The sequence below is a fragment of the Hyla sarda genome, chromosome 11, assembly GCF_029499605.1.
Source record: "Hyla sarda isolate aHylSar1 chromosome 11, aHylSar1.hap1, whole genome shotgun sequence".
In the NCBI taxonomy this organism is placed as follows: Eukaryota; Metazoa; Chordata; class Amphibia; order Anura; family Hylidae; genus Hyla; species Hyla sarda.
In genome coordinates this window covers 13,588,831-13,612,928 of record NC_079199.1, presented here as the reverse complement: position 1 = coordinate 13,612,928, position 24,098 = coordinate 13,588,831, and the positions used below count along the sequence as shown (strand labels likewise).

Sequence of the window (24,098 nt, the reverse complement as noted above, 5' to 3'; positions counted from 1 at the left end):
TATATATATATATATATATATATATATATATATATATATATATATATATATATATATATATATATATATATATATATATATATATATATATATATAATATATATATATATATATATATATATATATATATATATATATATATATATATATATATATATATATATATATATATATATATATATATATATATATATATATATATATATATATATATATATATATAATACACACACACATATATATATATATATATATATATATATATATATATATTTATGAAAAATATTATATTGACAATCACTGATCCCTGTCTGTAAAATAAGCTTGGATAGGAACTGACCCTGTACAGCAGTATTTCTCAACCAGGGTGCCTCCAGCTGTTGCAAAACTACAACTCCCAGCCAAAGGCTGGGAGTTGTAGTTTTGCAACAGCTGGAGGCACGCTGGTTGAAAAACACTGCTCTTTAGTATATAATACCTTATATCTAGCACTATATGGAAAAAATAACCCTATATAGAATATATATATTTTTATGAAAAATATTATATTGACAATCACTGATCCCTGTCTGTAAAATAAGCTTGGATAGGAACTGACCCTGTACAGCAGTATTTCTCAACCAGGGTGCCTCCAGCTGTTGCAAAACTACAACTCCCAGCCAAAGGCTGGGAGTTGTAGTTTTGCAACAGCTGGAGGTACGCTGGTTGAAAAACATTGCTGTAAAGTATATAATACCTTATATCAAGCACTATATGTGGAAAATAACCCTATATAGAATATTGCCCTTTATAGTACAAACTCCTTATAGTACATAACAATATTCCAGTATAGGGGATCACCCTGTAGCCGCACTCATTTCTGAATAATTGCATCTAATTACCCCTAGCGATGCCCATATTAGTTCCACCGATGCACCAGTACGTTGCTGTCACTCTCCCCCTTCTCCGCATCGTAACCTTTCATCCCATAATTCAGCCCCAGCGAGCGCCCGCACCACTCGATATTATTTATCGCTGTTAATAGAAAATCCTGTTGATATATTGCGCAGATATATCCATCTTTTTTTCTCGCCCCCTCCCCCTGGCTCCCTGGGATCCAGCGCAATATTGAATTATGCAATGACGATTCATTAATTCACAAATCCCAATGTCAGCGGTTCAACCAGATTTCTAATTAATTTTAATGCATCTTTGTTTATCGAAATGTAGACGGAAAGTGAAGAATCTCTTGCGTTATCCATAATTAATCAATACATCATGAGATTGATCTGGGCCCGGAAGCGCGCTTTGCTCCTGTCTTAAAGGAACACTCCGGAGGGAAAAAAAATATGTTTTCAAATCAACTGGTGCACGAAAGTAATACAGATTTGTAATTTACTTCTATGTAAAAATATTCCAGTACTTAGCTGCTGTATGCTCCAGAGGAAGTTGTGTAGTTCTTTCCAGTCTGACCACAGTGCTCTCTGCTGCCACCTCTGTCCATGTCAGGAACTGTCCAGAGTAGGAGCACATCCCCATAGCAAACCTATTCTGCTCTGGACAGTTCCTGACAGGGACAGAGGTGTCAGCAGAGAGCACTGTGGTCAGACTGGAAAGATCTACACAACTTCCTCTGGAGCATACAGCAGCCGATAAGTACTGGAAGGCTTAAAGGAGTACTCTGCCCCTAGAAATGTTATCCCCTAGCCAAAGGATAGGGACATGTTTGATCACGGGGGGGGCCCAGATGTTGGGACCCCCACGATCTCCGTGCCGGCGCTGCAGCGTTACGGTCATGGAAGCCTGGGGCTTTTGTGATCATGAAGTCATGCCACGCCCCCTCCATTCATGTCTATGGGAGGGGGCGTGGTGGCTGTGATCGCCAGTCATCCGGCACAGAGCAGAGTTCGCTCCGTGAACCTGATGACTGGGGTGCCACGTCGGCCGCTGGGGACCCCCTGCAATCAGACATGTTGTCCCCTATCCTTTGGATAGGGGATAAAATGTCTAGGGGCAGAGTACTATTTTTATATAGAAGTAATTAGAAGTAATCTGTAGAACTTTTCGGCACCAGTTGATTTGAATTTTTTTTTTCTTCTTCCGGAGTACTCCTTTAGTAGTTAGTTACAACGCATGGAATCCAGACTGTTTAGCTTACGACCTATAGGTGTAAAAAAGATTGTTCCCATTCACTGACAGCAAGTAGAGGTCTTGAAGATGAACTTAGGACCTGAAACACACAGTTTTCTGCTGGAGTAAGAGGTGACATATTTCAGTTGCCCACCAGTGGCGTAACGGGGGCTCCTGCAGCCCCTGTAGTGCAGGGGTACCCAGTATAAGAAAGGGGTCCCCTGTTATTCCCAAACATGTGAGATTGGTGGAAATGACACTTGAAGGGGGTACCCCATTTATGCATATGCCTGTGCGGCCATCTTGCGCATGCGCAAACGTCTGGAACAATTGTGACCATCATCCTAAAGTGAGGTGACAAGGTGAGCCATTGTGCATCACATGTATAGTTGTAGTTTTGGAACTGTGGACCTTCAGCTGTTGCTAAAAAACTACAACTCCCAGCATGCCCAGACAGCCAACGGCTGTCTGGGCATGCTGGGAGTTGTAGTTTTGCAACAGCTTAAGGTCCACAGTTTGGAGACCACTGCAAGAGTTGTAGTGAGAGTTGTAATTTTGGAACTGTGGACCTTCAGTTGCTGCAAAACTACAACTCTCAGCATGCCTATGGGGTTGTCTCTCAGCTTTCTCAGAGTCCTGAAAGGCAAATTTTGCACAGCCATTCAGGAATGTGGGAAACGTGGATGTATTATTAGACACCTTTGCCATTAAATGGGTACTCCGGGCGGAAACTTTTTTTTTTAAATTTTTTTTTTTTATCAACTAGTGCCAGAAAGTTAAACAGATTTTTAAATTACTTCTATTAAAAAAATCTTAATCCTTCCAGTACTTATTAGCTGCTGAATACTACAGAGGAAATTATTTTCCTTTTGGAACACAGTACTCTCTGCTGACATCTCTTTCCATTTTAGGAACAGACCAGAGCAGCATATGTTTTCTATGGGGATTTTTTTCCTACTTTGGACAGTTCTTAAAATGGACAGAGATGTCAGCAGAGAGCACTGTGCTCGTGATGTCAGCAGAGAGCTCTGTGTTCCAAAAAGAAAGTCATTTCCTCTGTAGTATTCAGCAGCTAATAAGTACTGGAAGGATAAAGATTTTTTAATAGACGTAATTTACAAATCTGTTTAACTTTCGGGCATCAATTGATTAGGGAAAAAAAAAAAAAAAGTTTTCCACCGGAGTACCCCTTTAAGGGCTCTAGAAAGGATGGGTGACCTGCTATAATGATGGCCATGGTAGTTGTCACCCAACTTTCCCATATGAAAATGCATTCCCCAACTTTCCCTTTCCTGGTGCATTGGGAAATGCAATCTGATGAGATTTTATGACTTGTAAAATCCAGAAATCCGTATCTTACACTTTGCTGTCTGAACGTTTGCTGTAAGTCACTCGCATTCTTGTTTCCCGCAGGGAGATAACACTCACTTTCTGACATTCACACTAATTTTCCAGCTGTAATATAGCAGAGTGAAGCTGTGAACTGATGTTAAAATTACCGCTGTGGTTTCCATAGGGCTGTAGGTGACAAAGTCAACACTGCTACATCTTAGTGAAGGAGCTGTAGAGCCAGAACATATACAGTGACCTACGATGGCCCCGACATACGATCATTTCAACATACAATCACTCTCAGAGGCAGCATCAACATACGATGCTTTTGTATGTCGGGGCCATCGCATAAACGGCTATCCGGCAGCGCAGACTGCTTCAGCTGCCACCGGATAGCCGTTTACGGTGCCCCGTGTGGTCCGCTGACGATCACTTACCTGTCCTCGGGGCTCCGGACCGTCCTCTTCGGGATCCCCTGCATCGTCAGCGCTCTCCATCGTCGTCATCACGTCGCTGCGCACGCCGTCCTGACATCCAATAGGAGTGGCGTGCGTAGCGACGTGATGGCGGCGACGGAGAGCGCGGATGCCGGGGAAGCAGAGGCCTTGCCGGAGCGTTGGGGACACCCCGGGGACGTGGTGACATTGATGGAAGGCGACATCCAGGGCAGCGGTGACGGGTCCGGAGCGGCGGGGACACGTGAGTATAACCTCCAATACCAGTGGTCTTCAACCTGCGGACCTCCAGATGTTGCAAAACTACAACTCCCAGCATGCCCGGACAGCCGTTGGCTGTCCGGGCATGCTGGGTGTTGTAGTTTTGCAACATCTGGAGGTCCGCAGGTTGTAGACCACTGTCCTGTACTTAACATTGCACGGATCCCTCAACATACGATGGTTTCAACAAACAATGGTTCATTTGGAACGGATTACCATCGTATGTTGAGGGAACACTGTAGCATACATCAGCTGCATCCTTTTAGATCTATTATTACTTCTGTCTGTGGGTTGGTGTTGTAATCACTTGAATGACGCTGTGCTGTAGTACCGGATGCCACCTGTGGGCACGTGTGGAGCTGTTTGTGCGAAAAGAAGTAGCTGTGCCTTTTATAATTTATTACAATTCCTTTAAAGGGGTACTCCGCTCCTAGACATGTTATTCCCTATCCAAAGGATTAGGGATAACATGTGTAATTGCAGGGGGTCCCGCCGCTGGAGACCCCCGTGATCTCCAGGCTGCGGTGTTACAAATACAAAAGCTTGGGGCTTCTGTGTTCGTGACATCACACCCACTCCATTCATATACAGGCTTCCGTGTTCGTAATGCTGCTCGGAGATCACGGGGGTCCAAGCGGCTGGGTCCCCTGCGATCAGACATGTCATCCCTTATCCCTTGGATAGGGGATAACATGTCTAGGGGCGGAGTACCCCTTTAAGGCATTGTTTCCCATCCCCAGCTGTTAAAATATCATCATACCCTGATAGTCTTATACTGCTATTGCAAAACTACAACTCCCATCATGTCATTGACATCATTTTCTCACTGTTGCACAAAAAAAAAAAAAAAACACAACTCCTATAATGCTTTCACAGCCTTTTCCAGCTGTTCCAAAACTACAACTCCCATCATATCTCGATAAACTTCTTTTAGCTGGTGCCAAATCATGGTTCCTTTCCACCTCCCCATTACACCCTGACAGCCTTCTTCTGCTGTTGCAAAACTAAAACTCCCTCCCATTATGCCTTGACTGCTGACGACCACCATGGCATGATGGGAGTTGTAGTTTTGCAACAGCATTAGAGCCACAGAATGGGTAAACAATGCCTTGAAGGAGTTAAAGGAGTACTCCGGTGGGGAAAAAAAATCAATTGGTGCCAGAAAGTTGGGCATATCTGTAAATTACTTCCAGTACTTATCAGCTGCTGTTTGCTCCAGAGGAAGTTGTGTAGTTCTTGCCAGTCTGACCACAGTGCTCTCTGCTGCCACCTCTGTCCATGTCAAGTACTGTCCAGAGTAGAAGCAAATCCCCATAGCAAACCAGACAGTTCCTGACATGGACAGAGGTGGCAGCAGCAGAGCACTGTGGTCAGACTGGAAAGAACTACACAACTTCCCCTGATGCAGGATTAGACTTCTGATTAGCTTGAGGCCTCCTCAGATCACCTCACACTCCTCTATGACTTCTCGGGACTGTACCTCAGGAGTTCAGCTCACAACTAGCACTGGAGCTAGACTGGGTAGCTCCTCCTCCCCCCTATACTACATACAGTACAATTTGGAGGACTCCCATTGGGGCAGACAGGTCACCTGATCCACTCTGCACCTTCTCCGCACTTAAAGAAACAGTAACATAGAAAATTTGAGAATAACAACAATGGCATAATAATATAATATATTGAGTCCTGAGTAGTGGGCCCAAGAATGGACCCTGAAGGCAACATCTGCCTGACAGGATGTGCAGGATACGGTATTCCGTACTGGGTCACCACAGTTTTGCAACAAACTGGAGGCATCCTGATTGGGAAACACTGCTATAAACAATAGTGGCAGCTGTAGTGTTGTAACAGCGAGAGAAGACTGTCAAGGGCATGCTGGGTGTTGTAGTTTTGCAGAGGTTGGAGAACACTGCTTTAAGGCGCTTATATACTTCAACCATGATGATGGGTTATTACGCATTGATCCCAATCTCCGATTGATCATTCGCCATATGTCGGCCTGACTTTTATATTTAGTATAAAGAAGAGATGTGACTTTCCTCCGCAGCCTCCAGAGGCCTCAGATTGGAAAGACGTTTCCTTTTATTTTGCGCGGAGACGTGCAACGCGTTTACTTCCAGCAGAAACAGAGGAGACAATAATTGGGCTCCTGCAGGTATTTATAGCTCCGCCGATGACAACCGATAGGAGGTCAAGAGGGGCAAGGTGAGGACGGCGTAATGAGCGCCCAACACAAACCACCGCCACATACTGCAATTATACCGATACTTCTACTAACAACAGCCGGGAGAACGTTATTACCGCTAACAATACTCATTACAGTAACAGACAGTATTGAGACAATATAAGATGTAGCATTATTATTATTATTCATACTACTTCTACTTATAACAGCCAGAAGGAATTACAGTTATTGTTACTGATAAAAATTACAATAATAAATACTACTAATGGTAAGAATATAAGATGTAGTAATGTATCTTTTCTTATTATTATTATTATTATTATTATTATACTAGAATTACAATAAATGCTAATAATAATAATTACACTAATAAATACAACTAATGGTAAGAATATAAGATGTAGTAATGTATCTCTTATTATTACTATTATTATTATTATACTAGAATTACAATAAATGCTAATAATAATAATTACACTAATAAATACAACTAATGGTAAGAATATAAGACGTAGTAATGTATCTCTTATTATTACTATTATTATTATTATTATAATACTAGAATTACAATAAATGCTAATAATAATAATTACAACTAATGGTAAGAATATAAGACGTAGTAATGTATCTATTATTATTACTATCATTATTATTATTATACTAGAAATACTATAATTGCTAATAATAATAATTACAACTAATGGTAAGAATATAAGACGTAGTAATGTATCTATTATTATTACTATCATTATTATTATTATACTAGAAATACAATAATTGCTAATAATAATAATTACAACTATTGGTAAGAATATAGGATGTAGTAATGTATCTCTTCTTATTCCTATTATTATTATTATACTGGAAATACTATAATTGCTAATAATAATAATTACAACTAATGGTAAGAATATAGGATGTAGTAATGTATCTATTATTATTACTATCATTATTATTATTATACTAGAAATACTATAATTGCTAATAATAATAATTACAACTAATGGTAAGAATATAAGACGTAGTAATGTATCTCTTATTATTCCTATTATTATTATTATACTGGAAATACAATAATTGCTAATAATAATAATTACACTAATAAATACAACTAATGGTAAGAATATAAGACGTAGTAATGTATCTTTTATTATTATTATTCATACTATTAAAGGGGTACTTCGGTGGAAAACACATTTTTTTTTTAAATCAACTGGTGCCACAAAGTTAAACAGATTTGTAAATTACTTCTATTTAAAAATCTTAATCCTTCCAGTACTTATGAGCTGCTGAATGCTCCAAAGGAAGTTGTATTTCTTTCCGGAGTTCTCTTTTTTTTAGTCTGACCACAGTGCTCTCTGCTGACACCTCTGTCCATATCAGGAACTGTCTAGAGCAGGATAGATTTGCTATGGGGATTTGCTTGTACTCTGGACAGTTCCTGACGTGGACAGAGGTGTCAGCAGAGACCATTGTGGTCAGACAGGAAAGAATTCCAGAAAGAAATACAACTTCCTGTGGAGCATACAGCAGCTGGTAAGTACTGGAAGGATTACAATTTTTAAATAGAAGTAATTTACAAATTTGATTAACTTTCTGGCACCAGTTAATTAAATTTTTTTTTTTTTTTTTACTGTAGAGTACCCCTTTAATACTTCTACTAATAACAGCCAGAAGAAATGAAATTATTGTTAATAATAACAATTACAATAATAAATACTTATGGTAAGAATATAGGATGTAGTAATGTATCTCTTATTATTACTATTACTATTATTATTATTATTATGATACTAGAAATACAATAATTGCTAGTAATAATAATTACACTAATAAATACAACTAATGGTAAGAATATAAGATGTAGTAATGTATCTTTTATTATTATTATTATTATTCATACTATTAATACTTATACTAATAACAGCCGGAAGAAAATACAGTAATTGCTAAATCCTGCTATTGCAAAACTACAACTCCCATCATGCGTCGACAGCCTTTTCCAGCTGTTCCAATACTACAACTCCCATCACAACTTGATACATTTTTTTTTTTAGCTGGTGCAGAAAAGTTCCATTACGCCTCCCCATTACACCCTGACTTTATTGCAGATCTTTTTGGAGCTGGTTCCCTTTAAAGGGGTACTACTGTGAATTTTTTTCTCTCCTGACATCTCTGTCCATTTTAAGAACTGTCCAGAGTAGAAGAAAATCCCCATAGCAAACATATTCTGCTCTGGACAGTTCCTAAAATGGACAGAGGTGTCAGCAGAGAGCACTGGGCTCGTGATGTCAGCAGAGAGCTCTGTGTTCCAAAAAGAAAAGATTTTCCTCTGTAGTATTCAGCAGCTAATAAGTACTGGAAGGATAAAGATTATTTAATAGAAGAAATTTACAAATCTGTTTAACTCTCTGGCACCAGTTGATTAAAAAAAATAATAATTTAAAAAGTTTTCCACCGGAGTACCCCTTTAAGGCCTTACAGGGAGGGGTGTCCTGGACTCTCGGCGGGCGACATATCTCTCCCTGTAGTCAGCATGGATTTATTAAATATGAAAATATACAAATAGGCCTCGTACATATTAATGCTCCGTTCTTGCACAGTTTTAGCACAGCCCATCATAAATTTACACTCGTTCGCCGTAATCCCAGCACGGCGCCCGACACCAATTCCTGGTAGCGACATTCCATTTGCAGTTTTTATACGACGCCATTAAAGGTGTATATTTCATCCCTTTGCTCTACAGAGAGGAACCTAATGATTGTTGGCATCAGAAGCCATTACTGTATATCATGGGCTGCCCGCTGCGGAGGATTAACTATGGCCTGATGGTAAATCCAGTCCTGTCTATTTCTTAGAGCAATGGTCTTGAAAATGTGGCCCTCCAGAGGTTGCAAAACTACAACTCCCAGCATGCCCGGACAGCCTTCGGCTGTCCGGGCATGCTGGGAGTTGTAGTTTTGCAACCTCTGGAGGGCCGTCGTTTCGAGACCACAGGGACACAGGGAACCTCTCAGGCTTGCTTGGACTTGTATTGATGATGATGCAGGCCACTGTGCTACTGTTATCACTTTGTAGGGACAGTAGGGACTTAAAATGTAGACATAGATGAGACTTACAGATTAGATGTGGCTGCAGACTTGTAGGCTTTGGCCTAGCTGGACTGGACTTGTCCAGGACTTGTGCTTGCATTACTGTCCAGGAACAAAGAGCAGGAACCAAGAGAAGAGCAGGAACCAAGAGAAGAGCAGGAACCAAGAGAAGAGCGGGAAACAAGAGAAGAGCGGGAACCAAGAGAAGAGCGGGAATCAAGAGAGGAGCGGGAACCAAGAGAGGAGCGGGAACCAAGAGAAGAGCGGGAACCAAGAGAAGAGCGGGAACCAAGAGAAGAGCGGGAACCAAGAGAAGGGCAGGAACCAAGAGAAGGGCAGGAACCAAGAGAAGAGCAGGAACCAAGAGAAGAGCAGGAACCAAGAGAAGAGCGGGAACCAAGAGAAGAGCGGGAACCAAGAGAAGAGCGGGAACCAAGAGAAGAGCGGGAACCAAGAGAAGAGTGGGAACCAAGAGAAGAGCGGGAACCAAGAGAAGAGCGGGAACCAAGAGAAGAGCGGGAACCAAGGGAAGAGCGGGAACCAAGAGAAGAGCAGGAACCAAGAGAAGAGCAGGAACCAAGAGAAGAGCAGGAATCAAGAGAAGAGCGGGAACCAAGAGAAGAGCGGGAACCAAGAGAAGAGCGGGAACCAAGAGAAGAGCGGGAACCAAGAGAAGAGCAGGAACCAAGAGAAGAGCGGGAACCAAGAGAAGAGCGGGAACCAAGGGAAGAGCGGGAACCAAGAGAAGAGCAGGAACCAAGAGAAGAGCAGGAACCAAGAGAAGAGCAGGAATCAAGAGAAGAGCAGGAACCAAGAGAAGACCAGGAACCAAGAGACTGTGTGGAGACTACAGCCCTTTATATATCAGGGGCTGGACTAAAGACCATTGGTAGCTGGTTGCCTGTGGTTACCTGTGCCTCTGGAACTTTGGGTATCAGGTGATGACATATCACATGACCTTAGGAAGGTCCTATACAGTTTAAACATCCTAATATTCTTTGCACATAGCTTATATTCACCGTACAATACCTGAAATAAACATACAGAATTAACCCCTTAAGGACCAAGGACGTACTGGTACGTCCTTGGTCGTGCTCCCGTGATATAACGCGGGGTTACACGGTAACCCCGCGTCATATCATGGCGGGCCAGGCGTCATAGTGAAGCTGGGACCCGCTGCTAATAGCGCGCAGCGCCGATCGCGGCGCCGCGCGCTATTAACCCTTTAGCCGCGCGCTCAGAGCTGAGCCACGCGGCTAAAACCGAAAGTGAAAGCTGCCGGTTAACTCAGTGGGCTGTTCGGGATAGCCGCGGCAAAATCGCGGCATACCTAACAGCTTACAGGACAGCTACCTGCCTCCTCGCTGTCCGATCGCCGAATGACTGCTCAGTGCCTGAGATCCAGGCATGAGCAGTCATGCGGCAGAATCGTCGATCACTGGTTTCCTATGAGAAACCAGTGATCAATGATGAAGATCAGTGTGTGCAGCGTTATAGGTCCCTATGGGATAACAATGATCAGTGTGTGCAATGTTATAGGTCCCTATGGGACCTATAACACTGCAAAAAAAAAAAGGGAAAAAAAAGTGAATGAATATCATTTAACCCCTCCCCTATTAAAAGTTTGAATCACCCCCCTTTTCCCATAAAAAAAAAAAACACAGTGTAAATAAAAATAAACATATATGGTATCACCGCATGCGGAAATGTCCGAATTATAAAAATATATCATTAATTAAACCGCTCGGTCAATGGCGTGCGCGCAAAAAAATTCCAAAAGTCCAAAATACTGCATTTTTGGTCACTTTTTATATCATTTGAAAATTAATAATCAATAAGGCCTATCAATGCAAAAATGGTACCGTTAAAAACTTCAGATCACGGTGCAAAAATGAGCCCTCATACCGCCCCATACACGAAAAAATAAAAAAGTTCTAGGGGTCAGAAGATGACAATTTTAAACGTATTAATTTTCCTGCATGTAGTTATGATTTGTTCCAGAAGTACGACAAAATCAAACCTATATAAGTAGGGTATCATTTTAACCGTATGGACCTACAGAATAAAGATAAGGTGTCATTTTTACCGAAAAATTTACTACGTAGAAACGGAAGCCCCCAAAATTACAAAACTGCAGGTTTTTTTTCAATTTTGTCGCACAATGATTTTTTTTCTGTTTCACCGTAGATTTTTGGGAAAAATGACTGAGGTCATTACAAATTAGAATTGGTGACGCAAAAAATAAGCCATCATATGGATTTTTAGGTGCAAAATTGAAAGAGTTATGATTTTTTAAAGGCAAAGAGAAAAAAACGAAAATGCAAAAACGGAAAAACCCACAGTCCTTAAGGGGTTAATGTACAATAGTAACCATAATAATGATTTAGGGGGATCCTGAAGGAGAGCCCTGTGGACTTGAGGGACTCTACCTGAGGGGACTTTAGGACTGTACAGAACCACGTTCTGTACCGGGACACAACATGTTCATGCAGTAAGTTTGTTTATTGGAAAATACCCTGGGTAGAGTCCTGCCGGCATGCGTTGGCCAATGGCTGTACAACTTTGCTAGGGACATCGTGGCATCACTAGCACAATAATGTGACCAATAGTGACCACATGCGGGTGAGGTGTGTAGCAGATGCTCTATGCAACTCACAATGAAAAAAAGTGAGTGAGAAAAGATCATCAGGCCTAGTGCCCCTTCATAATAACAGAGAACGGAGATGCACTATTTCCACTTTTCCTACACTACTTTAAAGGGATACTCCGGCCCTAAGACATCTTATCTCCTATACAGAGGATAGGGGATAAGATGTCTGACCGCGGGGGTCCCGCCGCAGGGGACCCCCGCAATCTTGCATTCGGCACCCACCTCTTTGAGCTGCATGCCGCGCTGTCAGCGCGGCATGCAGCTCAAAGAGGTGGGTGGCGAATGCAATATTGCCGGGGTCCCCAACGGCGGGACAGCCGCGGTCAGACATCTTATCCCCTATCCTTTGTATTGGGGATAAGATGTCTTAGGGCCAGAGTACTCCTTTAAGGTGCATGAGCAGGATGAGAGCCGGTAAGAGAGTTACACAATATTTACAGCTGTTACTTTCAGTCATTAAAAAAAATAAAAAAGTAAAAATAAAAAAGTCTGTAGATTTTTATTTAAAAAATGTGGAAAAAATGGCAGTTTTTTATGGCTGAAAAAAAATAATAACAATATAAAAATATGGCTGTTTTTCTGGCTGAACCCCCCCCCCCCCCCAAAAAAAATAAAATAAAACAGGATGTCATTTAATATTACAACCGTAATTGAATTGATATATGTGAAAGTATAAGCTAATGGTCTTAATACTATTGAGCTGAAAAGAATAGCTATTTTTTTTTTTGCCGTAAAAATGTGAGATGCATGTAAAATATGAGATGAAAGTGTTTTTAAACGATTTGATTAAAGGGGTTATCCAGTGTTTTCTGAAAAATAACATAATGCTGGCGTGGGGAGGAAATAGAAAAAAAAAAAAAACATACTTACGTAGACCCAGTCCCCCAACAGCTCCCATCTGGTCCCCCTCTTCTTCCTGCTTCCAAAATGAGGGTACAGTACCTGCCAGCTAATCCAATCACTGGCCACAGTGGTGACCCGCTCGGCCAGTGATTGGTTAAGCAGGCAGATCTTGCACCAAGCATTTGTTTGAGAAGCAGGAAGAAGAGAGAGGATCAGGGGTCTGGACAGGAGCTGGGGGAGCAGGCTAGATAAGTATAGATTTTTTTTCTGTTTTCTCATTGCCCCAGCACCACATTTTTTTTTTTTAGAAAACCCTGGATAATCTCTTTAAGTCTAGAGACACTAATCACATTGCGGAGCCCACACAGACAATTTAGGGTCTAATTATGTAAACAAAGAAACACAGTGAAAACACCAATGTGGGCGCACAGGCTGAAGAGCCACCACCATGTGTGTATGTGGCCAACATTTAAAGTCAATTATGATAACATGCCGTATAATGTGTGTCTTCTAGGAGCGTGCAGGCTTGGTTGCCACCCAACAAATGGCTACTGTGAGAATCCTGGGGAATGCAGGTATGTACTGTGCAGGGGATGTCTTTTTTTTACAATGGTATTTTATGAATCCCTTTACTATGTTCTGCCCCCGTGGGGCCGGCTCTAGGTATATCAGTTTTGATTTATTATTAGAGATGAACGAACTTACAGTAAATTCGATTCGTCACGAACTTCTCGGCTCGGCAGTTGATGACTTATCCTGCATAAATTAGTTCAGCTTTCAGGTGCTCCCGTGGGCTGGAAAAAGTGGATACAGTCCTAGGAGACTCTTTCCTAGGACTGTATCCACCTTTTCCAGCCCACCGGAGCACCTGAAAGCTGAACTAATTTATGCAGGATAAGTCATCAACTGCCGAGCCGAGAAGTTTGTGACGAATCGAATTTACTGTAAGTTCGCTCATCTCTATTTATTATCTTTTTTGCAGGTGTCACGCTGGCTGGAGAGGACAGTTCTGTGACCAGTGTATCCCATTCCCTGGTTGTGTCCATGGAAGTTGTACTAAACCCTGGCAGTGCGTCTGTGATGAGGGTTGGATCGGCAGCCACTGCAACATAGGTGCTAAAATCATTTACACAAATTCCTAAAATTCCAAAATTAGGATTTCAAGGATCTCTCATAAAAAAAAGTTACTAGAAGTCACTCACAACCTGACTCTAGTAAATTCATAAACTATGCTTAAAGCGGTACTCCGGTGGAAATTTTTTTTTATTTATTTATTTTTAATCAACTGGTTCCAAAAAGTTAAACAGATTTGTAAATGACTTCTATTAAAAAATCTTAATCCTTCCAGTACTTATTAGCTGCTGAATACTACAAAGGAAATTCTTTTCTTTTTGGAAAACAGTGCTTTCTTCTGACATCACGAGCACAGTGCTCTCTGCTGACATCTCTGTCCATTTTAGGAACTGACCAGAGCAGCATATGTTTGCTATGGGGGATTTTCTTCTACTCTGGACAGTTCTTAAAATGGACAGAGATGTCAGCAGAGAGCACTGTGCTCATGATGTCAGCAGAGAGCTCTGTGTTCCAAAAATAAATTATTTTCCTCTGTAGTATTCAGCAGCTGATAAGTACTGGAAGGATTAAGATTTTTTTAATAGACGTAATTTACAAATCTGCTTAACTTTCTGGCACCAGTTGATAAACAAAAAAAAAAGTTTTCCACCGGAGTACCCCTTTAAAGTAGATATACAATCTAAAGAATAAGGGATAAGTTTAAGATTGCGAGTGGTTTGACTCCTGGGACCCCCCGCAATCTCCTGTACGGGCCCTGGAAGGTTCGCCCATTGAGATATGGAGGGGGGGGGGGGGGGGTCAACCGCCACATCGTCCAGGGGTCATGACATGTCACTCCTGGGGAGAGAGGGGGCCCCGTACAGGAGATCATGGAGGGTCCCAGCTGTCGGACCCCACACAATCAAAAACTTATCTCTTATACTTTAGATAGGGGATACATTTTTCCCATGATACTTCTCCTTTAATAACTATTCATAATATGGGATATTTAATAATATTACAATGAAGGGCTGTTAATTTGGAAATTGGGTAATCCAGAAAGTCTAAGGGCCCATTCGCACAGTGGAATTTCCCAGTAGAATCAAGCAGAAAAATTTTGCTCAAAAATTCTGTTTCGGCAGGGTCCTATTGTTTTAATGGCATTCTGGTACATTGTGCGTACGCTGATGAGAAATGCATTTCACTCTATTTATTAATGATCAAAATTTTTATTATAAAAAAAATAATAATAATAATAATAAAAAAGTCATTTTCATCGATTTATCTGAAATACAGGGTGGCTTTCTACTTTTGTAAAACCCAAGTCATTCATTTAAAAATGTCATCCTGTCGGGGATATCCCTGAGCCCTATTTCTAAATAGCTTCTCATACCTAACTATTCATAAAACGTCTTTTCCTAGTCACAAGCAAAGGAAAATTAGGACAATAGCGCCCCCTAGAGTTTAGGCTGTAAATATGTTTTTTTTATGGAGATTTGTCTTTTTTTTTTCATTTTTTTTTTTTTAGCTCTGAGTTCTGGGCTCATATAATGATTTCTAATGTAATGTATGATATTGATATTTTTTTCTCATCACTCTTTTTTATGTTTTATATTTTGGCTATATTTGCTTTGTCTTGTGGGACGGATCACAGAGCGGACACATGACCGGAACTTCCCCAAAGCAAAACAGTAGCAGGGCTCTCTCTCTCTAATACTTGTGTCTTGTTATGTGACAGAGGGACATTTGGGCCCTCTAAGGGCAAGTTTACACTGGGGATTGTCCGCACATAAAAATTTTGGCCGGACATTCTGTACACAGCAACACCAACCACTCAGATATGCATCGTCACCTTGACCACAATGCTTTTCCAAGCGGATGCAGCAGTCAGCAGGATTTTGGGTGCAGCTCTGAGTGTGAATGGAGCAATACATTGTAACTTATAAAATAAAATAAATGTAATGTACTTTGTGTATTTGTTCCACAGATATCCATCCATGTGCCGGTGTTCCCTGCTCCAGTAACTCTACCTGCATCGAAACGGGTGACGGTGGATACATCTGCCTTTGTGCTCCAGGATTTACAGGAAAAAACTGCATGGTTAAAAGGGGACCCTGCAATACAAATGGGTAAATAATAAGTGGATGAATTTTAGGGGTCATCCCTGTCAAACTAAAACAAAAACCTGTGTATTCCAAAATGATTGTGTCCTGCAGCCTCCACTAACTACAGCAGTGTATGTATTATGCATCAACAGTATTATGCCATTACTTTGTAGGTTGGGCAAATGGAAGGAAGCGAAAACTATTTGGCGATTACTTTTTATACAAATAATCTTATAAAAACAGGTTTTACACAGCGCCACCACAGGGGAAATCAAGCATTACATGTTGTCTATTAAAAACCAATAGGCTGTCCATGTAAGGCACAGAGTTACTGGTACCTCCAAAAAGGGGACACTCTTCAAGCCGTTCTATGCTCAAACTATTCATTTCCACAAACATTGTCCCTGTAATTTTAAACTTCTCTCCATTTTATAGTCTATGTGATTCCTTACATATTTGCAAATCATTTAACTTACCAAAAACGACACCTTGCCCTAGAGAAAAAAAGATCTAATGTATTGGCCACTAGGTGTCTCCCTTCCCTGCAATCTACTGTCCACTGTCAGTTGTCATGGGATTTCTGTCTCTAGTAACAGAGAGACCTAGGACAAAACAGAGGAAAAGGGAGTGGGGCTTTGTGTATGCCCCATGCAGGAAAGGGAGAGAGGGACTCAGAAAGCCTGTACTGTGTATCTGCAAGCTGAGCCAGTTCACCTGCTGAAGACAAACCACAAAGGTAAATCAAGGCTTCCTCATCTCTCACCACCCATATAAAGCTCTAGGCAGCTGGTCTTTAGGTAAATGCCAGGGTACCTATAGATGTATGTCCACAGGACAACAGTGTAATCTCCCCTTCTCTTTAGCTTTTCAGCAGCAACTAGTGTAACCCCTTCACTGCTGCTGCAGTTTCTATTATTTCTGCTAACACAGCACCTTGCAAACCAAGTACATAAGTAATCCCTTCTTCCTCCACATGCCATCTAGTACTGTACTGTGTAAATCCTCCTCCCAGCACATGGTCAGCATGTTCAGTGCACTATGTTGTGCTGTGATTAGCTAGGGAAGCAAGGAAGGAAGTACCTGTGTGTGTACTACTGGCAAACAGCCCAGCTCTGCTCCCACCCCCTAAAATGGAGACAATGAGAAATAGCAGTACACCATGGAGGGGGCCCTCAGAAACACTTTGTTTTGTTTTCAATTTCAAAATAAAAGTAAAGGTTGATGAAACTTATCACTGAGTAATGAGATGCTCTGAGCCTCAATGGTGACTTAGTGACACCTTAAAGGGGTACTCCACCCCTAGACATCTTATACTGCTTCTATGTAAAAGAATAAAACTACTATAATACTGCTTCTATATACAAGAATATAACTACTATAATACTGCTCCTATATACAAAAATATAACTACTGTAATACTGCTTCTATATACAAGAATATAACTACTATAATACTGCCTCCTATATACAAAAATATAACTATTATAATACTGCTCCTATATACAATAATATAACTACTATAATACTGCCCCTATATACAAGAATTTAACTACTATAATGCTGCTCCTATATACAAGAATATAACTACTATAATACTGCTCCTATATACAAGAATATAACTACTATAATACTGCCTTCTATATACAAGAATATAACTACTATAATACTGCTCCTATATACAAGAATATAACTACTATAATACTGCTCCTATATACAAGAATATAACTACTATAATACTGTCTCCTATATACAAGAATATAACTACTATAATACTGCTCATATATACAAGAATATATCTACTATAATACTGCCTCCTATATACAAGAATATAACTACTATAATACTGCTCCTATATACAAGAATATATCTACTATAATACTGCCTCCTATATACAAGAATATAACTACTATAATACTGTTCCTATGTAAAAGAATAAAACCACTATAATACTGCCTTCTATGTATAAGAAGTATAGGGGATAAGATGCCTGATCGCGGGGAGTTCGCTCTGTACATCAGATGACTGGCGTGCCACGCTGAAGATCGCGGAGAGTCCCAGCGGCCAAACCCTCGCGATCAGACATCTTATCCCCTATCCTTTGGATAATGAATAAGATGTCTAGGGCGGAGTACTCCTTTAGCTTCCTAGTTCATCAGTAAATGTGTATTAGTACTCCCCCACACCGCCCTCTGCTGCCTCGACTGTGTCGGTACTTGACTTCAGTGGAGTCATTATAATGTTGGACGTGTTCATGAATCAAGAAGAACATTTTCCAGGTTTCTGTAAACTTCCAGAATGTGACTCTAGTGTTGCACATCCAGAGGACTCTGGAGAACGTGTTGATTCCATTAATATGAAAATACAACAGCTGTCTCCTGTTCTGGGGCGACTGTTCTCCGGTCTCATTACCTCAGTTTATACATTTGCAATTCAGATCCAATTAAAATGTCTACCGTCCTATACAGCTAAAAATATTCCAGACTGAACCCTGAGCCAGCGCCGCGATCTGTACCTTGTACCGGGAGGACTGGGGCTGGTGGATGTAAGATAAAGATGATCTGTGATCTACGCTACGGAATCTAGAAAATATTTATATCAAGAGAAACTTAACACAGATATCTCAATTATGAAATATATATTATTTACATTTATGCTACATAACTTACATTCCTGTACATAGGAGCAGTATTATAGTAGTTATATTCTTGTATATAGGAGCAGTATTATAGTATTTATATTCTTGTATATAGGAGCAGTATTATAATAGTTATATTCTTGTATATAGGGGCAGTATTATAGTAGTTATATTCTTGTATATAGGAGGAGTATAATAGTAGTTATATTCTTGTATATAGGAGGCAGTATTATAGTAGATATATTCTTGTATATAGGAGGCAGTATTATAGTAGTTATATTCTTGTATATAGGAACAGTATTATAGTAGTTATATTGTTGTATAAAGGAGCAGTATTATAGTAGTTATATTCTTGTATATAGGAGCAGTGTTATAGTAGTTATATTCTTGTATATAGGAGCAGTATTATAGTAGTTATATTCTTGTATATAGGAGCAGTATTATAGTAGTTGTTTTCTTGTATATAGGAGCAGTATTATAGTAGTTATATTCTTGTATATAGGAGCAGTATTATAGTAGTTATATTCTTGTATATAGGAACAGTATTATAGAAGTTATATTATTATATATAGGTGGCAGTATTATAGTAGTTATATTTTTGTATATAGGAGGCAGTATTATAGTAGTTATATTCTTGTATATAGGAGGTAGTATTATAGTAGTTATATTCTTGTATATAGGAGCAGTATTATAGTAGTTATATTCTTGTATATAGGAGCAGTATTATAGTAGTTATATTCTTGTATATAGGAGCATTATTATAGTAGTTATATTCTTGTATATAGGAGGCAGTATTATAGTAGTTATATTCTTGTATATAGGAGGCAGTATTATAGTTGTTATATTCTTGTATATAGGAGGCAGTATTATAGTAAGTATATTCTTGTATATAGGAGCAGTATTATAGTAGTTATATTCTTGTATATAGGAGCAGTATTATAGTAGTTATATTCTTGTATATAGGAGCAGTATTATAGTAGTTTCAGCAGAGATAATTGCTAATTGATAATGATAAGAACTGGAAGGATTAGGATTTTTAAATAGAAGTCATTTACATATCTGTTTAAAGGGGTTATCCGGGAAAAAACTTTTTTATATTTATATCCACTGGCTCCAGAAAGTTAAACAGATTTGTAAATTACTTCTATTAAAAAATCTTAAACCTTTCAGTCCTTATGAGCTGCTGAAGTTGAGTTGTTATTTTCTAAGTGCTCTCTGATGACACGTGTCTTGGGAACCGCCCATTTTAGAAGCAAATCCCCAAAGCAAACCTCTTCTACTCTGTGCAGTTCCCGAGACATGCAGAGATGTCAGCAGAGAGCACTGTTGCCAGACAGAAAACAACAACAACTCAACTTCAGCAGCTGATAATTATCGAAAGGATTACGATTTGTTAATAGAAGTAATTTACAAATCTGTTTAACTTTCTGGAGCCAGTTGATATAAAAAAAAAGTTTTTTCCTGGAACACCCCTTTAACTTTCTGGCACCAGTTGATTTAAAAAACAATTTTCATCTTGAGTACCCCTATAACTCAGTGTTTCCCAACCAGGGTGCCCCCAGCTGTTGCAAAACTACAACCCCCAGCATGCCCGGACAGCCAAAGGCTGTCCGGGCATGCTGGGAGTTGTAGTTTTGCAACAGCTGGGGGCATCCTGGTTGGGAAACACTGGATTAACTGGAGAAATATTTTTACATTGAATTACACAGAGTATCTTCATGTCTACTCCAATTGGAGGGGAAAATGTGCAGTTTGAGCCTTTCTCTCATCTTGATCGTTTTTCATATTCATTATTTGACTTTCCACATGATCTTTACAGGTCTCCTTGCAAGAATGGAGGAACCTGCATAGACAGCAATGGCTTCGCTTCTCGAGCTTCTTGTCAGTGTCCTTTGGGCTTTGAAGGTGATAACTGTGAAGTGAAGAAAAATGGCTGCAACCCAAACCCGTGTGCCAATGGCGGTAACTGCTCTGATGCTAATACAGGATACGAGTGCAAGTGCCCGGTTGGGTTCAGTGGTCCGTCTTGTAAAAACGTCACATCATTGTGTAGCAGTAATCCCTGCGCCCATGGAGGAACCTGTCATGAAAGTACCGGAGGATATCAGTGCACATGTCTAGCTGAATACACAGGAGCTACGTGTCATGTACTCAATACAAAAAGGAAGGTCCACGCGGCGGCCAACCATTATCATTTTCAGCCCCACCACAAGATCTTCCCGCACCAAGGGCACGAGGTCTTGAAGATCACAATGAAGGAGACGGTCCACAACATGGACCCCTTCCTCAGCAGGAGTCAGATCATCTGCTTCATTGTCCTGGGTCTTCTAACTTGTCTCATTGTCCTCATCACGACCGGAATCGTTTTCTTCTCAAAGTGCGAGACCTGGTTGGCCAACGCCAAGTACAGCCACCTTATCCGGAAGAAAAAGGATTTCTACATGAGGGCCAACCGAGAGGCCGGCAATGAAGTCAAAATGATCTTCCCTGAGAAGGTTAAAATTGCTAACTATAACAGGAATTACACCACTATTTAATGCAATGGGATCCATGGGGGGGCGCAGAAGTTTAGACTACTTGTCAATTGAGTCATCAATATTTCCAGTTCCGTGCATAACTTTTAAGTAAGGTTGACCACCCAAAAGCATTTTCTCAGTCTAAGGCTACTGAAAGCCTGAAAAATGTAGGTGGGCTGCACTTAAAGGGGTACTCTGCCCCTAGACATCTTATCCCCTATCCAAAGGATCTCCCTGCTGCATCCAGTGTTCATTTAGAGCGTCGGGTGCAGCGGTGGAGGCTCGTAATGTCACGGCCACGCCCCCTCAATGCAAGTCTGTGGGAGGGGGCGTGACGACGTGTCATCACGCCCCCTCTCATAGACTTGCATTGAGGGGGCATGGCCATGACGTCAGGAGCAGGGTGTGACTGTGATGTCACGAGCCTCTGCCCCGCATTGCCAGTCATCCGGCACGGACCCCCGCGACAGACATTTTATCATCTAAATGTCTAGGGGGCGGACTACCCTTTGAAAGACCACTGGGACCCCCCTCGATTTCTGGAACAGGATCTCTTGGCTCTCAGTGAGGAGCGTGTGCTGCAGACGGCACAAGCTCCATTCATTTCAATGGGAGCACCAAAGAGACCGAAGTACAGCACTCGGGCATCATCAGCGCTCCCATAGATATTAATGGAGAACGTGCCATGGAGGCGACAATCCCCACTGAGTCCCGTTCCGTAGAGACAGCTAAAACACGAAACCTGTATATTGGCGCTTCACCAAGAATAGGATCAGGGACAAGATGAATTTATTAACTTAAAATCCTCTAGCCTGAGGCCGTGACCGTGACATCACGGCAACGCTCCTTGTAACGCCACATTACGCCCCCTCCATTCATGTGTATGGGAGGGGGCGTGTCATCATAACCACTGTCGCAGGAACCCAGCGTTTATTTAGAATGCCAGGTGCTGTGGGAGGCCCCAGCAGCGGCAACATCGGGTCCGTCCAACATCCTGACATCGCGCGCCTCCATACATCAAGGGGAGCCAATGACCGGGGTCAAGGGGCGGCAAAATTAGCTTTTGCCTAGGGTGGCAAAATTAATTGCACCAGGCCTGGGCTCCCTATATCTCAGCTTCCTGGACACCTATGAGTATGATGCTTGGTAAGGTTCCCAATTGAAATATTTAAAACTAACCTTTCCTTAAAGGGGTACTCCGGTGAAAACCTTTTTTCTTTTAAATCAACTGGTGGCAGAAAGTTAAACATATTTGTAAATTACTTCTATTAAAAAATCTTAATCCTTCCAGTACTTATTAGCTGCTGAATGCTACAGAGGAAATTCCTTTCTTTTTGGAACACTGATGACATCACGAACACAGTGCTCTCTGCTGACATCTCTGTCCATTTTAGCAACCATGCATAGCAGATGTATGCAAAGGGCAGCATGGTGGCTCAGTGGTTAGCACTGCTGCCTAGCAGTGCTGGGGACTTGGGTTCAAATCCCACTAAGGACAACAATAAATAAAGCGTTATTATTATTATAATAATGTCAGCAGAGAGAACTGTGGTCGTGATGTCATCAGAGAGCATTCCAAAAAGTAGTATTCAGCAGCTAATAAGTACAGGAAGGATTAAGATTTTTTAATAGAAGTAATTTACAAATATGTTTAACTTTCTGCCACCAGTTGATTTAAAAGAAAAAAGGTTTTCACCGGAGTACCCCTTTAAGACCAGTGGTCTTGTTACTGTGCACCTCCAGCTGTTGCAAAACAACAACTCCCAGCATGCCCGCACAGCCGAAGGCTGTGCGGGCATGCTGGGAGTTGTAGCTTTGCAACAGCTGGAGGTCCATGTTTAGAGATCACTCTTTGAGACCTTCTTTAAATTGGATAAAAGTATAATCCAGACATTGGGAAATATGTTTTACACTTCATACCCAAATAGCATTTCCTTTTCCCCAAAACTGTCATGTGATGCCTAAGCTCCACCCACGGCTGAGAAGATTTAGACTGCAGGGGTCCCCAACCCAGTCCTTAGGGCCCACCACCCTTTTTTTTTTGTTTTTTTTAACCATTACTCCATTGGACACCTCAGTACTTATCCGCTTCTGTATACTCCATAGGAAGTTGTGTCGTTCTTTCCAGTCTGACCACAGTGCTCTCTGCTGCCACCTCTGTCCATCTCAGCAACTGTCCAGAGTAGGAGAGGTTTGCTATGGGGATTTGTTCCGGCTCTGGACAGGTGGCAGCAGTGAGCCCTGAGGTCAGACTGGAAAGAACTACACAACTTCCTATGGAGTATACAGAAGCTGATAAGTACTGGAAGGATAAAGATTTTTAAATAGAAGTAATTGACAAATCTGTAAATCTTTCTGGCATCAGTTGATTAAAAAAAAAATGTATATTCCTCTGGAGCACCCCTTTAATGACCTATATGAACAAATATGCAAATTTGGGACAAAGAAGGGGAACCGACCTGTGGAGAACATTTACAAAACATTTGCTTTTATTAGAGATTTCCTCCAATATGACCAGATCAGTGGAATATGTCATGATAAATGTGCCAAAGGCCCCGTCAGTACTAAAAGGGACCAATAATTATCCCAATCCCTATTTACTCTCTATTTAAATTATTGGGAAAAATGCATTGTAAGAGCTCCCCATCCTATTCATGAGACTACTGGATCCTCACCATTGGGACCCCCCCATTTATTGACATTCCTATTATAGTGGCTCTCCGGAGGCTCATGCACATTCATAAGGCCATAAGGAAGGGAGAAAGGGCTATTGTTGACCCCCATCTCATGGGCTGCCTGTATGGCACGTATGCCCTTGGTACAGATGTTGTCAATGAGTGCGTGTGTAATTTAAGGGATGGTA

General features: G+C 41.0%; 1 protein-coding gene across 1 annotated transcript in view; it reads left to right on the top strand.

The window, feature by feature from the left end:
• DLK1 (delta like non-canonical Notch ligand 1) overlaps positions 1–22,873 on the top strand; it is a 24,494-nt gene extending 1,621 nt beyond the window's left edge. The window contains exons 4-7 of the mRNA XM_056545201.1: positions 13,442–13,502; positions 13,910–14,040; positions 15,968–16,109; positions 20,539–22,873. Of these exons, the coding sequence (XP_056401176.1) occupies positions 13,442–13,502; positions 13,910–14,040; positions 15,968–16,109; positions 20,539–21,256 (1,052 nt within the window). The 3' untranslated portion in view covers positions 21,257–22,873. The remainder of the gene's footprint in view (positions 1–13,441; positions 13,503–13,909; positions 14,041–15,967; positions 16,110–20,538) is intronic.
• The last annotated feature ends 1,225 nt before the right edge of the window (positions 22,874–24,098 follow it).